At 47.6% G+C, this 17,261-nt stretch overlaps 1 protein-coding gene across 1 annotated transcript in view; it reads right to left on the bottom strand.

Annotated features, from left to right (window-relative positions):
- Positions 1 to 17,261, bottom strand: part of MARCHF4 (membrane associated ring-CH-type finger 4) — a 111,304-nt gene that overhangs the window by 10,021 nt on the left and 84,022 nt on the right. Inside the window, exons 2-3 of the mRNA XM_039233158.1 lie at positions 15,845 to 16,000; positions 10,429 to 10,621 (exon numbers count right to left, since the gene is read on the bottom strand). Of these exons, the coding sequence (XP_039089089.1) occupies positions 10,429 to 10,621; positions 15,845 to 16,000 (349 nt within the window). The remainder of the gene's footprint in view (positions 1 to 10,428; positions 10,622 to 15,844; positions 16,001 to 17,261) is intronic.

Raw genomic sequence — 17,261 nt, 5'->3', positions numbered from 1 at the left:
AAAATAAATAAAATAAAATCCTGGGATTTTAATTTTTGTTTTACAACCTTTTTTAATAGATTTCACACCTATGAGGGGCTCGAACTCCTACTCATGACCCTGAGATCAAGAGTCACATGCTCTACTGACTGAGCCAGCCAGGTGCCCCTAAAATCCTGGAATTTTAAAAAGATTATCCTTGCAAACTGGGACACTCACTTAGGCTATCCTAGTTCAGCGCATTTCTGGAAATTTCTCAATGACACAGCCTGTGACAGACATGACTAACTGTCCACCAAAACCCCACTCTTCTCTTTCTCAGTGCAGAGCCGCCACTGAGAAGGAATTATATTTTTAGCATTTTGCATCCACGGGGAGCCAGGTGACCAGTACTGCATGTGAGCATGAGTCAGGCCAAGGTTAATAACAGGTATGAGGGGTGGGGTGCCTTGGTGCCTCAGTGGCTCAGTCAGTTGAGCATCCAACTTCAGCTCAGGTCATGATCTCACAGTCGGTGGGTTCGAGCCCCACATTGGGCTCTGTGCTGACAGCTCAGAGCCTGGAGCCTGCTTCAGATTCTGTGTCTCCCTCTCTCTCTCCTGTCCTGTTCATACACACACACTCTCTCTCTCAAAAATAAGTAATAAACATTAAAAAAGCAAAAAGAATGGATACGAGGGGGAAAGTGTGTGTGTGTTTGTGTGTGTGTATGTGTGAGTGTGTGCATGCACATGCCTTATCCATGCTCACTGGAGATAAAAGATTCAAAAGCCTAGGGCGCTGTGACCACAAAATGGAAGAAGCCTATGTCCCTGAATCTCTGTGTGAAGGAGAACCTCCCACTGATCAGGAGCTTCTTACTGCATTAAATCACTGAAATTATATACACTTATTACACATATAACCTGCTGGAGTTACCCTAACTAAAATACTTTCAGCACCAGGGTAGGGGCCACAAGAGAAAAGCAGCTTTTGGCTCAATGGCATGTTTCAGGTCACCCCTAAAATCTATTAGTGTCTCGAGTAGCTACCTTATTTACTCGACTGGGGCTTTTTCTAGCCATAGACCCACTGTCAACGGACAGACACGCCACTCCTAAAGCTGTTCCAAAGACACGGCTGCAGGCATTTAAGACAGTTTCCCAAGAGGTGTTCCTAAAATATTTTGAGCACTGTCAGCAAACTGCAATAAATGAATTGCCTCCCCAGGGGTCTCTTCTGAGGGGGACAGTGCTCACTTGGCGTGTCTGCTTCTAAATCCGTCATCTTCATTTTCGGAGCATCTAGCAGCTCAGCTGTGGAGAGAGGTGGCCTTGCATAGGAAGCCCTGGCTGGGGGGAGGCAGCGGGTGGGTAGACTAGAAGTGAATCTGGAAAGTTGGATAAGCCACATGCATTTAATGGAACACGGACTGAAACATCATCTTGCCCATTTACGTGGCTGGCACTTACCAGTTGTTTGGTCTGTGGCCAAACATTATTGGGAATTCCCCGCCCCCCTCCCCAAAGCCACAGTTGTCAACCTCTGAGAATGATGACATCTTCTCACAATGGAAGGGACTTCAGAATCCTAGAATGTCAGATCTAGAAGGACCTTGCAAGTTGTCAGGCTCAACCCTCTCATTTTATAAATGAGTTAACTAAGCTATAAAAACTCGAAGTAACTTACCCAAGGTCATCGAGGTTGTTAGCGGCTAATCTAGTCTTCAGACCTAGGTTTCCTATTTCCTAGCCTCTCTAGGGTACCAGGCTGCCTTCTCCATATTTTCAGTGTCCTAATCAGAGAATTAGAAGGTTTGACAGATGGGGTCATTTCTAGCCCAAAGGAAGACAGGAAGGAATCTTTGTGCCATGTATGTGTTTTTAGTAAATGTGAATTAAAATTAAGTTTGAAACATAATGTTTTTCTACTGCTGCTGCTCCCACCCTGTGCCCACTTCCTATAAATCAGAATTTGAATTCCTTTATCTCAGAGGGCAGGCACCAGTTATCTCTAAATTATAGGAAAGGACCTCAAGGAACAGCACACAGAGGAAGCTTTAACAAAAGATTTTCTATAATTTTGTTAATTACCATATTCCACTGTTTATAGGGTTGGAACAATCTCAGAAATGTTGTTTTCCTTCCTTTCCTTGACCACATCCTACTCACAAGTGGAAAAAAAAAAAAAACCAGACATGATGAGCATGAGGTCCTCATTTTTGCAGGTTTGACTTTTGGGTGGCCAATCTCTTGAGTCTGTGGAGTGAAAAAAAATGTTTTTGGTGCCAAAGACCTTAATTAATTTGCTCTTGTTAAATCCTAATAACTTGACCCACTGGAGCAGAGACTGGCCCATTTGTTTGCTGCAAGGCTCTGTCAAGTTTCTCTGCTGGGGCAGACAGTGACATTAGAGATGACGGAAGAGGAGGCAGGTGGCATGAAGACATTCACTGTAATCAGATCTCATTGAGGGGACACAGGTGAGGGAATCAAAAACCTTCCAGAAGAGGCACGGCTCCAAATAACAGCAGACTCTCAATTATATGAGGACATGAGGTCTGGCTCTCTAGGCTGTGACTGGCTTCTGGGTTTAACAATCCCAGCAAAGCTTTGCAGAGTTGGGGGGTAAACCTTTATTCTGAGAGGAATCCACCTGGTCAAGTGCTAACCAGCCAGGCCACTGATTTCTATGAACTCCTGCTCCTTCACATACACCATCTTTTCAACCTTCTCAACAACAGTGTAAAGATGGTATTACCATCCCATTTCGCAGATGAGAAAAGGAAAGCAGAGAGTGGTTGAGCAAATCGCTTGAGGTCCCCAGGTTAATAAGAAACTGAGCAGTATGTTGCCCGACCATTATGCAGCATGTTTCCGCCACTCCTTCCAGAAACCCACCACTCTGGGTTTGATGACTCATTCCCTCCTGTTTTCCTCATTCTCTGTCTTCACCCATCTTTTAAGTGTTCAATGGTCCCCAGGTCTCCATCCGTAGCCACCCACTCTTCGAACGCTCCTCCTAAGTTATCTTGTCAAAACCCACAGATGTACCCACCTTCTTGTTGACCCCCAAACCCATGTTCAAGTTTTATTATCCAACTACCTACAGAAACCTTTCTTTACCTCCCCTCTTCTCTTTAGTCACCAGTCCTCATCAGAACTGGTCCAATGCCCTCAAAATCTTCCTCTATGAACAAGAGGCCATAAAAGGCCCTTTCCCTCTTTCTACCCCTGCAAGGAGTCTCTTTCCTGGCACAGCCTTCTCTTTGCAGCCCATAATGTACTCCATGTGTCTTGCTTCTCTTCTACTGCAAACCGTCCAGTTAGGAACTGCCTCTTACCTCACTGCCTGGGATTTAGGCTCACAGTGGTCCTTTTGTTTGGTGCTTTTGCCAAAGATACACCTTTGGTTCACCTTGGCTTCACCCAACTGCCAGCCTCATTCTCATACCCAGCTCTGGCATCCAGTCCCCACTCATGCCAGAGCCCTCAGTTCCTACTTGCTTCAAAGATAATACAGACCTATCTCATCCACATCTTTAGTGCTTCTCAAAGTCATCCAATACACTTCTTCTCTACTGCACTGTTTCACATTTCTTTTCTTTTTGCTCAGACTCTGACAGCAATTTTCCAACTGCCCCCCCCCCCCGCCTCTCTAGTCTGTCCAGCTTTCACCCATCCTCCCCAGTTGCAAAGTTATCTCTTTAAAACACACATACATGTGACCATATTTCTTTCTTCTATAAAATCTTATCAATGCTACTCTATCACCAGCAGGGTAAAGTCTGAATTCCTTAGCACATGATTGCTGACACTATGGGATTTGGCTCCTGCCAACCTCCATGTCCTTATGGCCCTTCACCTACCTTCCCACTCTGGCTCTTGACACTGAGCCATCCCTACAAGCCTGCTCCAAGTTTCTCAAGTATACCTGGTTCTCTCAAGTCTCTGTACTTCTACACATGCTAGTCCCTCTGTCTAGAATGTTCTTTCCCACTCTTCTGGACACACTTTGATCTATCTTTCAAAACCAGCTGAAGGACAGGATTCTCTCCTTCAGAAAGCCTTCCTGGACTCCTCCAAGAGAGTTAATTGCTCTCTGTTCTGTTCCATTTTTCTCCCTATCTTATCCTGGTTCCTACTATGCTGTGATTTATTTGTAAAGTATGAGCTCCTTGAAGGCATGGATTCTTATCTCATTCATTATTTTATTAAAGGTTATTAAAGTTCCCTAGTTTTAGGAACAAAACCAGATAGGCAGGAGATGCTACTGAATGAATAGATCTGACCATCCTGAGCCCTTCTGACTCAGTCGTCTTCTGTGTTCACTTATCTCTGTGTCCCAGCTCTTATTGTTGACATAAATGATTAACTTGTCTACCACCTCAGTGAAATGTAAGATCCTTGAGAGCAAGTGTTTTATTATTGGGAGTGCCCTTTCAATAATATATTTTTTATAAAATTTGTTCAATGTTTATTTTACTTTTGAGACAGAGAGACAGAGCTTGCGTGGGGGAGGGGCAGAGAGAGAGGGAATCACAGAATCTGAAGCAGGCTCCAGGCTCTGAGCAGATAACACAGAGCCCGACATGGGGCTCAAACCCACGGACCATGAGATCATGACCTGAGCTGAAGTCGGCTGCCCAACCGACTGAGCCACCCAGGTGGCCCTCCAATAATATTTTTTAGTGAATGAATGGATTCCCTAAGTTCATGTTGACCAGGAGATTTAGCTTCCCCTGCCCAAATTCCCTTCAGCAGAGTGTCTCACGGGGAGATAAACCACCCAAATTTCATCTCAATTTCTTAAGCCTCCCTCTCAGTTGGTATCAGAATAGCACTGATCAAAAGGAATGGGCAACAATGGAACTCCCAAGACCCTGAATACAGGACAAGAGCAGCCAGGGCTCACTAAATGTCTTATCCCTCAGCTATTACCCTCTGGGTGAAGATACTGCTGGACCAATTTCCCCTCAACCTGCCTCCTCATCCAAGCTCTGCATTTGCAATCTCACAGAGCAATCAGAGATAAAAACAAAAACAAAAACAAAAAAAAACAACAGGCAGTAGAAAGCGCCCTGGAACTGGAATTGGAGCCCAAGGTTCTTGGTCCAATTCTCAGCTCTGCTATTTGTTTAGCTATGTGTCCTGGAGAACAATTACTTTAAAGCTTTCCTCGCCTGTTAAATATGGATCATACTACTTACCCCGCTGATCTTTTTAGTATTATTGTGCACTTTCTTGGTTCTTCTCTGCCTTTTAGGGGTTTGGTGCTTTGCTCTATCCACAGCAACTTAGTTTTGGCTTTTCACAGTGGCCGAGATTAGTCTAGGAAGTTAGGACTCCAAGCCAAGAGATGTTTAATCTGTAGCGGTGGCTTGTATCCCAGAATGTACAACCTTTTCATATAATCAAGTCTAGAGCCATTGTCCATAACCCTGGGCCCATGATGCATCCAACAGAGAACCCAGACCTCTCTGGCACTCATTTCAGGCAAAATCCTTTGGTGAAAACCAAAGACTTTTCCCTGGAGGCCAGCCAGGTGGACATAGCCAGGGATGGGGCTGATGTGGCTCCATGGCAACAAGATGACCATGTCCCAGACTCTGCATCTTCTTGGCTTCATGGCAGAGAATATCTGCTGAGCTGGTGTTGGTGACCAATGGGGTGTCTCTTTGTGTCCTTCCCACTCTTATGAGTTTTCCCTCAGAGTGCTGCTCTGATAACAAAAGTAAATCTATTTTTAAGGATTAATTAAAGCTATATACTTTATGTTTACTCAGATTCTTTACTATCTGAGGCCATTCAACAGTCTTACAGAATAGAAAAGATGTTCTTGGTGTTTGAAAAATAGAGAAAGTCCAAAGACTCATTTATTTTTTTATTTTATTTTTTACATTTATTTATTTTTGAGAGATAGAGTGAGACAGAGCGTGAGCAGAGGAGGGGCAGAGAGAGAAGGAGACACAGAATCTGAAGCAGGTTCCAGGCTCTGAGTGAGCATTCAGCACAGAGCCTGACATGGGGCTCGAACCCACAAACTGTGAGATCATGACCTGAGCCGAAGTCGGATGCTTAACCTACTGAGCCACCCAGGCGCCCCCAAAGACTCATTTAAACAGACGGTCTTATTCCTTTCTCATTCAGCCTTTTGAGTAAGACTAGACTCATTTTCCTTCTTCTGATGATAAATTTTTATCCAGGGACTGCATTGTTCCATCTATCCAAGGATCTTGGGTCTATGGATATGGATACTTTTATCTGACATCTTTTTTCAACCAACATTTCTTGAGAATACTCACATCTCCCATTATCACTTCTACCTACTTTCTAGTAAGGAATCATCTCTTCCTCGGTCTACTCTTTCAGATCATTTTCTTCCACTTTATTAGGACTTCTGGAAAGGAAGCTTCCCCTTTCCCATGGGAATAAGCTAACTGATCAAGTTTTGAAACAGATGACCACTTCAATAGTAAAACAGGTGCCACCCTCTAGCACTCTCATCCATGCGGTCCATTTTTGTGCAGTCAGAAGATCACATATGCCTCCTCTGGCTCAGCCAGCCGTGTCTCTGTTCCCTGTCCAGCTCCTCTGCCTCTCACTGGTTCAGTGAAACAGGTTTGTGTGTCCAGAAGTCCTATCATGAATAGGTAGTAGGACAGAAGTGATGGCATACTTTCTCCTTCTCTCAAAACAAGCTAGATGCTGAGTTGGCATTCTGGCTTGCTTCCCCTGGAAATCTGATAAAGGTAAGTGTCAGCTGTGTAACAACATTCCCTGGGTTGGAAGTCCCCTGATTAGTGGGTGCTTTACTGCGAATATCTGGTGGGAGGCTGTAGCTGTGGGCTTTCTGGAGTACAAGGACACTTGTAATTGCACATGACTCTTATGGAGAAACTATGTCAAGGTGGACCCTCCATGCCTCATTGTGGGTCTCACCTCCTTCTTTCTGAGCTATTATCTTGGAGCTGACAGCCTAGCCCTGGACTAGGATATGGAGTGCACCAAGGACCCACCTGCAGAGAGGTAAGCTGGACCTGCCTCGCGGAGGCTGTGATTCCTGTCCTAAATTCCTCTAAGTGAATCTAGTGCCAGCTGTGCTGTCTGGTACTTCTGTGAGTCTAAATGCCTAGTTGAGGCTAAAAATAAATATACCCCTAGAGACATTGCAGGCTCTGCCTGATTGCCCCTTTCAGAGAGTCCCTAAAAGGCTGATACTTTACAACCACTTATGCAGTACTGGCTGCTTTCCCTCAACTGGCCAGAACACTGCAGAAGAGAAGTGACCAACACCTGAACTTCACCCTGGAAACCACCATCGTCACCACTGATTATCATCACCATCATCAAAATCACCCTCATTTCAACCATCATAAGAATTTGTGCATTTCAACTACTATACATCACCTTTCACTCTCTTCTTTAGATCACATATTACTCTCTTTTTGATTTTGCCTTCTAGCATTTCCTCCTATGGACAACCTCTCCTAGAAAAAAACACTGAACTGAGAGTCCTCCTCTGCTGCCTGAGTCAGTCTAAGACAAAACCCTTCAGTATAAGTTTCACCATCTAAAAAATGGGAAGAAAGTTATTGCCCCTTGGAAAATGCTCTGAAATGGAATTAGCTCCTGTTATAACCAACAAAATTATAGAAAGTCTAAACTCTTTAAAGGTGAGCTAGTCTAAATATAAATATATCTGACTACTTCTGGACAGCACCAAAAGCAATTACAGTCCCTATACACCCCCCTCTTGTCCAATGTTTGTCGCCAAGCAGTCACTGGCTTGTCAGAGCCAGAACAGATAGATCATGATGTGGCTTTGCACCCTGAGAAATTACGTTTTCCTAAAAGCTTCGAAGGAAGGAAAGCAATATTAAAACTCTCAATATTTATCTCACTGTGCTTCTTCCAGAAATTGGGTGACTGATGTATATATGTATGTATATAAGAGAGAGAGTTTGAGAGAGGGAAGTGGGTTGGAGGGAGGCAGATGGAGAGGAGCCAAGAAAGAGAGAGAGGACAAGATGGTTCTGTGGAGCCCTACTCAGTGGGAGACATTACAGGAGAGACCAGAGTGCCAGGAAGGCCCAAGCAGGAAGGGGTGCTGGGTTCTGGGTGGCTCAGAGCCACAGGGAGCAGGACTGTTTGTGACGGCTCTTCCTACAAATGCACCTGGGTCCAGGTGCACTCAAAGTCAGAGGTGGCATCTGCAGACGTCCCATAAGAAACACTGATGACTCCTGCTGTCTGATTCAAGAGGATAATGGAAAGAGCACCGGACCAGTAATCTTGCTTCTAATCACAGCTGAGCAATCTTGAACAGATCGCTTCCCTTCTCTGGGCCCCAGTTCTCTCAACTTCAAAACAGGAGTTGTATAGATTGATCACATGTTCTCTTCTATGTTTACTTCTCTTAGTCTTCAAATGTACGGTTCCCTGAACGGTAGGTGGTATTTACGCTCCTTTTTTGCTCCTTCGCTCCCTCCAGCAGAGGAGCAGTATGCTTCCGTGGGCCACACCTCTGATGCTGGGTTCGTTGACGACTTGCGTTGGACCACGGGTTTGGGCAGAAGAGACAGTGTGCCAGTACTGAGCAGAAGCTCTGAGAGGCACGACACGTTTCCCCCAGTTCTCTTGTGCTCCTGGACCTGCTTAGAAGAGTGCACTCAGCAGTCGCTGCTCCTCCAGCCTGGGCCCCAGCGCGAAGAGACACTCAGAGCAGGCTGGGACCCAATGCACAGTCAGAAGCTAAGCAGAGCCAAGCCCAGCTGAGCCGCAGCCTTCATGCAGACCCGTGAACGGGAAATAAATGCTTGTTGTTGTGAGGCACTGCAATTCTGGAGTTGCTTGTTACCACAGCCAACGCTGACTAATACACCACGTGTTGGAAAGCATCTCTCATAGAAGCGCACATCAGGGACCAGTCAAAAGCCTGCCTGAAGGAGAATGAAGGGCAGCTGGAGAGGCTCCTCCAGGCTCTCCACTGCTGCCCCCCTCATGGCAGAGCCATACACCTCCATATGGAGACACACCTGGTTTCTGGCAGCAACAATCCATGCCTCAGCGGGGTGGGAAGGGATTTTGGTGGAGGGGAAACTAAATTAAAATGCTCAAAGTCAAATCCCTCCTTATTCACGGTCCTCTCTCTTCCATAGTCCTCCAAAACCGGGCAGTCTGCTTCTTTCACTGTCTCCGTGCCATAGAAGACTGCCTTAAAAAAGGCTCTGGAACTTGGGGGTTGATGTATTGGTTTCGTGAGCAAGGAGAGGCAGCAAGAAGCTTCGACGAGTATTCAAGCACCTGCATCACTAGTCTCTGGCTGCTGTAATCAGCATGCAAGTCTCCAGGCCTCTCTGATTCCTAATTTAAAGAACTCCAAAGAAATCCACATAGCATCCTCATAGCCAAATTCTAGCTAATAGATGTTTCCTTGCCAAACAGAACAGTGTAGCATAATTGATACAATATACAAAGTAAAGCGAAGAGAAGAGCACTGTAGAACTTTAGTGCTGTCAGCATCATGGCTTAGGGGACAACCTGGGGGTTCCAGGTTAGGATGTATAACCAGCATTTAAGCATGCTTCATGTCACTCAGAGAAAACCAGGACCTCAGTCCCTTGAATGAGGACTCCAGAGTTGAAAACCATAACCATTTGTTGGGGGAAACAGAAAGACCCAGCCCTCCACCAACCAACCTAATACTAGGAGAGGAAGGAACATAGATTTGGGAGTGGTGTAAAGGGACAGGCAGGAATTAGAGGGGTGGGTTTCCAACTTTTTGCTAAAACATCGAAGACTTTAAAACAAAATCTTACCTAGAAGAGAAACATATGGAAATGGATAAAAGTATAAAAATGAAGGGTAAAGCAAGGGTGAAGATTCAGAGCCTTTCTGTGCTGCATTCCATTGCCCATTCCCAAAACTGGTTTCCTTGAAGCTGTGAGCGGAAAACTAGAACTACATACAGTTTGAAACATTCTAGACTAGAGAAATCTTGGGTATTGTGATAGGTTCATGGAAAGCTGAGAAGGAGGGGAGGAGCAAGTATCATCATGGCTGTTTCTGGGCATTTACTGTGAAGAGAATGGACTTAAATGTATAATCATCCCTTGTGATGACTTGGCAACCACGGAGAACACAACGGAGAAGGGGGCTTCCACATCTTGCTTGAGCCAGACAGACTGACCAACTGTCCTTTCTCAAGTCTTCTTGGAGGCAAGCCTCCTTATCCTTATCTTCAACTGGGCAAGAACAGGTTTACTCGGGAAAGATTTAGATCTTCCTTCTCTGGTCTACTTCCCCCCTCATCCCATTTACCCCTCAAATCTAAGATGCTGGCTCCTCCTGAGCTTACAGGTCTTAAGCCTGGTGTTTTGGCCTCCAAGAGGGAGGAATCCCGAGAGATTTGTCTAACTCACCACCATGTAGCTCTCTACTTCCCACAGAGACAAGCCCCCAGACCCACCTATGCACACCACGTCCATGAATCCATACATCCCATAGCAGATCTGGAAGAGGAGGTCTTGGCGCTGCCACTTTGCCGAGGGACTGAAGGTTGACCAGATGAGCCAAGAGATACTGGCAACGAGGAAGAGGGAACCCAAGATGGCGGCTGCAATCTGAACCTTCTCAATGACTGTCAGAGAGATGGCCTGCCACTGCAAAGAAGAGAAGGGCAGGTTAGCTGTGGCTGGGATACGCTGACCCCATTTCCATTCCATTCCCGTCCTGCTTCCTTCTGCTGCCTCGACCTCTCACCTCTGCTTCAAGATTTAATACAGGGCTTTTTAACTTGTAATAAAATGGCTATTTTTGTACGTTTCTGCGTTTTATATTGCACTTTTAATATGGAGGAAACCTGTATCACACCAAATGATCAGAAGTTAGCGTAGGGCGGGAGTTCTGGGCAGCCATCACAGAGAAGGAAGGCCTTTATAACTGATTATGATACAGACAGAGAAATGGGAAGGAGAAAGTAAAGATGCAGAGGCAGTGTAGACGGTATTCTAGGGCCCAGAATATTCCTTCCAGAGCAGCACTGTTTATTTTCATACTAAGAGGTGCTTTTCACACTAATGGGACACAGGCCTTTCTTTTGCTTATTTTCTACAACAACACCTGGCATGTCATTAAACATAAGTGCTTGAGATTACCAATGCAACAGACAAGGAGAGGACATGGGATATAAGGGAGAGATAAGAAAAGCCGTATAATTTACTGACTATATATGAACACTGAGATTTCACTTTTTTTTAACATAAAAAGCACTATGCTAATAGAAGTATTGATGGATAGATTGAAAGCTGGGGTGTGGGTGGTTTCAACTCTGAAATTATGTGATTCTATGGCTGGCCTAGGTAGCACAAGCCTAAGTGAACCTGGAGTTGGTTTTTAGTTTGGGATTTATTCATGCTCTCACTCAACAAATATGTACTCTGCTAGGTGCTGGAGATAAAGCAGCAAGCAAAAACACATAAGATTTCCATCCTCATGGAGTTTATAGTCTAGGGAACACAGATGATCAAATAATTATTTATAGTTGCAATTTATTAGGCATAAGAAAAGAGGTACACAGAACTGTGAGAGCCTTTATGGGGGATTTGACTAGTCAGAAAAAACAATGCTTGAGTTGAGTGGGAGTTTAAGCAAAGAGAGGAGGGAAGAGTGCTCTAGGCACAGGACAAAGCATGTGCAAAGGTCCCGTGGCAGACAAAAAAGCATAGTGAATATGAAAACCTGGAAGAAGACCTGAGTGGGTGGAACAGAGAAAGCAAAAGGGAGTGTGGAGTGAGACAGCTGGGAAAATAAGAGAAGATCATGTGGAACCTTGGAGAATATGCATAGAGTTTTGGCTTTGTCCTAAGAGTAAACATGATACTGTTGAATACTTTTAACAGGGGAAGTGACAGGATCAGATGTGGGAAGGCGGAGGGCAGGACAATCTTCTGATTGTAGGGATTTGTGTAAAGCCTGGCAGAGGACACCTCCAGCAGGCATTTCAGCCTGAATGCCTCAGGAAACACAGACGACCTTCTATCTGACAACAGTGAGTCCTCACTATGCATCCAATGGCCTGGATGGAAGCACTGAGTCGCCCTCAGGAGGACTGACCAGCAGTCCCTAAGGAATTGTAACTACTGGAATACCTTTCACTTGCTAGTCTAGATGTAGGACATCAGCCTTTACATTTAATTGTACAGATAGCATCCCATTACAGGTAATTGGGCCTTTAAATTTTCCACTGCTTCCCCTAGCCTAGGGTTACACAAAACAAGGGAATTTTCCAGAAGATGGTCTGATCCTACAGACTCCTCTCAAATACTCTACTACAAATGTTTTTTCCAGAGCTTGCCTCTCTCTGTCTGTGAAGAGGGTTCTTGACTGAGCTTTTTGTTTTGACCACTGGGTCATCATCAACCTTCACTTTCTCCCACTCCAGACTTTAAAACCCCCAAATATAGAGGCACAGAAAGGTCTCCTTAATCCCGAAAGCTACCCTAACCCCTGATCTCCCAAGCTAGCTGTAGAACGTAAGCAGGGCCCCTGACTACTGCTTGAAGCTTGATGCAAAAAGAACGGGGGGGGGGGTGCTGTAGATGAGGTCTTCTGTCTGTCCCATGTGAGCCCCCACGAGAGGTGTGGGGAAGAGAGCTGCAAAGAGCAAGCAGAGAACAAGAGAGCTCTGAAATCTCAAAGGGAGGCTTGGGAAGTGGAGCAGGGTTTCAGGCTCTGCTACCCTCAACACCCAGGGCTTCATTCCGATGAGGTTCTGATCATAGTATGGTGAGCCCCTCCATGTCCTGGCCTCCCGGGCCGGGCCGCAGCAGCAAGGGAACGGAAGAGCCTGAGGGCTGGGTGTGTCCCCCAACCCCAGGAAGGGGCACCGAGCAAGAAGTCAGGACCCAGTTGTGGCAGAGCTCTGCCCCGGCCTGCGCAGTGTGGCCGTGGCCTCACAGAAGTCAATACGTCATGACGGCTGTCAATTTTCCCTTCCGTTAAAAAAAAAAAAAAAAAGGAAATAATTGGTCCTTCCCATTTCCTAGAGTATTGTGAGGGCTGAATGAAGTAACTCTTCAATCAGCGCTTTGCAGGGGACGAGCTGCCATCGTCTCCACCCTTTATTAAGTTTCAGCAAAAATACAGTGGTGCATGTCGAGGTGGGGGATTCCTAAACGCACGCGACCAAGTCCGCGCCTGCACACCGTAGGTGAGAGGAGTCAGATCCCCGTATGCAAGCTTGCCCCACCAGGGCAACCCTGGGTAAATTGCGCCTCCTCTGTTTCATTTGTAAATTGGGAATAATAATGTCCACTGCATTGGGTTGTTTTCAGTATTAAAGGGGATAGCATGTGTGAATACTTAGAGAGTAAATGCCCCCGTCTCCATAAGCACTAACTAAACATTCATCAATATAACCGCAGTTCTGGGGCACCCCAGGTGGCTCCCCTGGTTAAGCGCTGACTGTTAATCTTGGCTCGGGTCATGGTCTCATAGTTCCTGAGATGGAGCCTCACGTCAGGCTCTGTGCTGACAGCGTGGAACCTGCTTGGGATTCTCTCTCTCCCTCTCTCTCTGCCCCTTCCCTGCTTGTGCTCTCTCTCTCTCTCTGTCTCATAATAAATAAACTTTGAAAACATATTTAAAAATTTTTTAAATATATAACTGCAACTCAGTTGTTGCAGAGAGGGCGAGAAGCAGCCACTGGGCCCAGAGGCTACCCTGGAAATGCTTTCTTGGTGGGGCTTCTGCTGCAAACAGACTCTTGCAGAGTATCACTGGGAAAACGTGCCGTCACAAGCACTGGCTCTCACAACTTTGTATGGGGCGTGGACCACAAGGTGAGCGCCCCGAGACCTGGGAGAAAGCGCCCCCCTCTGACAGCAGAAGTATCTTGGCAGCCGTGCACTCCGCCTGTGCTGCAGGCGGCTGGGCTGGGCTGGGGGAGCAGGGAGCTGCCCCGTTGCGGCTGTCTCACTCCTGGCCAGCCGAGAAGCCCAGGACACACCGTTGGGGCAACATGGGGCACAGCCTCACAATACCGCTGCTAGGCCAGACTACTTCCTTTTTCTGGTGCAATCTGGAAAAGTGAAATGGCATTTATTTACTGAGCACACACTACGTATTTCCAGGAGCAACAGAATCAGAGAGAGTCCCCAGTGTTTGGAAACTCACAGTTGAAGACATATTAGCAACTGAAATGGATACATCAATATTGTCAATACTGCCATTTGCTCACCATACTTAAAAGATTAGAATAACGTTTTCTCTCTCTTTTTTTTTTTTCACTCCCAGGAAGAAGTTGTCCCTAAATGGTTTTTCATTTTATGAGTCAAACCTCGATGCCTGTTTATGAGGCAAGGGGGCACTTTGGGGTAGGTCTGTGGGATCTGGACTCGGACCCTTTTCTAAGGCTTGAGTGAGCTGAGAAGGAAGAAGAGAGTTAATACACCCCAGAGGGCATGGAATCAGCAGTCTCCTGACACTGTTATTTTAAGATGCTTCAAGGTTTGAAATGAATGATTAGAGGTGGAACCAGCACAGGCTCCTATTCTGACCCCTCCATGTACCATCAGGGTGGCTGAGGTGCTGGGACTCTTAGTACCTCCTTCTGGAAATGGTGTCCCTGCTGGCTGGCCCACATGCATGTAATAGCTCTCTCTCTCTCTCTCCCTCTCTCTCTCACACGCACGCACACACAAACACACACACTCATTCCTGAGCGCCTCATGTACAACTACATCTTGTTTAAAATAAAATGTCCTGGACACTGTCCCCCACCATGCAAAGGCCCCACCCCCACAGTCACAAGGAACACCACCCTCCTGGGCTCGCAGAACCCACCCTGCCCCCTCCCCCTGAGAAAGGGGAAGGGAAACAACTATATCCGGCCACCAAAGTTCCCTGCCTCACTGGCGTGCTGGCTAATGGACTGTGTGGCTCAACTGGCTGACCATGCACATGTGGAGGAATTTCCAGAAGCAAGGTCCTCTGTACATGAGGGTGTTCCTCGCAGGCACCATTGTTGGGTTTGGAGGATTTTCGAGGCGGGGTGGGGCCTGCCAGCAGCTTCCGGGATGATGGATGTGTCAGGACAGGGTGGGGGGGTGGGGGAGGGCGGCTGGGAGACAACAGGGTGGGGCTGCAGCCCTGTCTGAATCCCCGAGGCAGGCCCCACCCCATCCTGGCCCTCTCTGCCCCTCAGGGTAGCTCCTTCCCCGCCCTCCCTTTTCCTTCTTCCTTCCATTCTGTTTCTCGCAGCCTCCCTCTCCCGTCTCTTCTCCATTTCCCCCTGTGCCTTGTCACAAGGAGTGTGGGCCATGGTCCAGCGGCATCAGCATCACCCCTAGGGTGTTAGACATGCAGAATCTCGAGCACCCCCCCCCAGACTTCTGAGTCACAATCTGCTTTTTAAGCAAGACTCCAGGTGAACTCAGTGCACATTAAAGTTTCCTCTCTCCTCATCTCGTCTTTTCCTGCCCTTAGCTTTCCCTCAGTCTTCCTCCTCACGCCCCTCACCCTCTGTCCTTTTTACATCCTGCTCTCATCTGCCCTCTGGTCTGTCCCTCTTTCCTTTCTTTTCCTCTCTGCCTCCCCTCCCTCCTTCCTTTTCTTTCAGCTTCCATCCATCCATCCATGCATCCATCCATCTGTCCCTCCCTCCCTTAGCTCACTGATCCTGTCTACCGTCACATACTCCACCCTTCTCTCTTTCTAGATCTTTCCTTTCTCTTTGCCCCATCTCTGTCCCTTCTTGCTGAGGCTGAGGAGAAAACACAAGAGTTCTCTCATCCCCTCTGCCCATAGGCCGCTGCCATCTTGCCCACGTAGCCCATCTTGTTCCTTTTCTCCAGATTGGCCTGGACCCTCCGGCCCGGTCATACCTGCAGAGGATTCTTTGTGCTTATGGCGATGACGTGGTATTTGTAGTAGCAGAGCTCACAGCTCCAGCAGCCGCGCTCGCTGATCCACTTGATGAGGCAGGGCTGGTGCGTGCACTTGACCGAGCCATCACAGCGGCACGGGCTCAGCAGCTCCCCCTGCAGGGAGAGAGGCAGAGGGCGGTGAGGTCCCCGCCTGGCGTGCGAGTGAGGGTTGAGGCCACCCCGGTAGGGAAGACCACACCACTGAAGCCAGGTCACCCGCTTTGTTGGGAAGCGCCGGAATCCGTGGGGGACAAGGGCGCCGGGCAGCTTCAGAGAATTCAATAAACAGTTCGGAGTCTGGGCGCCCACTGGGTGCTGCCCCAGTCCTAGGGTGCCTGTAAGGATGAGCGGGTCGGTTTCTATGGAAGCCCCCTGCGTTCCGAGGAGGGTGTCAGCCTGACGGACTTCTCTGTGAGGGGGTCTTAAGCTCTAATGCCCTCGGAGCCAGACAGACCATGTGAGTGACACAAGGCAGCAGCTAGGGACACGGGTCAATTTAAGGTCCCCACCCCAAGTTAAAGGGAAAGCCACTATGAGCTCCAGCCCACTCTGCATGGGGGAATCTAAGGAGCAATTTTTATGTAAAGTCTCCCAATAGTGAGATGTCAACAACAAAGGCAAGTCTTCTAAATATATTGTGAGCGTTCTTTTGCTCGAGTTTGGAGCTCCAGTCTGAAGCCTTTGTTCTCCCCTGTAGGCCAGCAGTGGAGACTCAGGTGCCTCTGTGAAGCCCACCCCGCCACCCTGCCCCCGGGGTCCCTGACTGACAAAGCCTAGTCTGGGGCAGGACTGGGAAGTAGAAAGGCAGGGGACCTGGCCCAGCGAGATGATGGCAGGATTTGAAGCCCCTCATAAGTGGACCGCAGAGATGAGCTTAGCCTCCAGAACGCCCTGTGACCACATGTCAATGACCGTGACTGAAGCCGGCATGTGTCTGCTTCCCGCCAGGCCCAACACTGTGGCCCCAAAGTACCTGTGTGAGCCTCCCTGACTCCTTTCCTGTCGCCTCCCTGCCCCTTTCCATCTTTCCCCTTCTGTGTTGGCTTTCTCCCTCCCGGCTTGGAGTCTGTGGTTTCTGCTGGCTAAATCCCACCACCCCCAAGTCCCTCATTTACTTTCCTAGGGACTTGACAGTTGGGCCCCCCCGCTCCCCCAACCTGTACTTTCTTCTGATCTGCCCCAGGTTTTCTCTCTTTACTCCCTCTGCCTTCCCTCCCCACTCCAACTCATTTATTGTGGATCCAGCCCTTCCACCTCACTCCTATCAAAGGGCCCAGAAGATGTCCCTGTGCCCCACACTGGTGTGTTGGCGATTTGGCCACTAAAGCCACGTCCCTGCTAACTTTGAGATTCCACCATTCAGGAAACCACACTT

Source organism: Hyaena hyaena, unplaced genomic scaffold (assembly GCF_003009895.1).
Source record: "Hyaena hyaena isolate Hyena2069 unplaced genomic scaffold, ASM300989v1 scaffold_71, whole genome shotgun sequence".
Classification (NCBI taxonomy): Eukaryota; Metazoa; Chordata; class Mammalia; order Carnivora; family Hyaenidae; genus Hyaena; species Hyaena hyaena.
The sequence above is the reverse complement of the archived record's forward strand: the minus strand, read 5'-3'. Positions and strand labels throughout refer to the sequence as shown.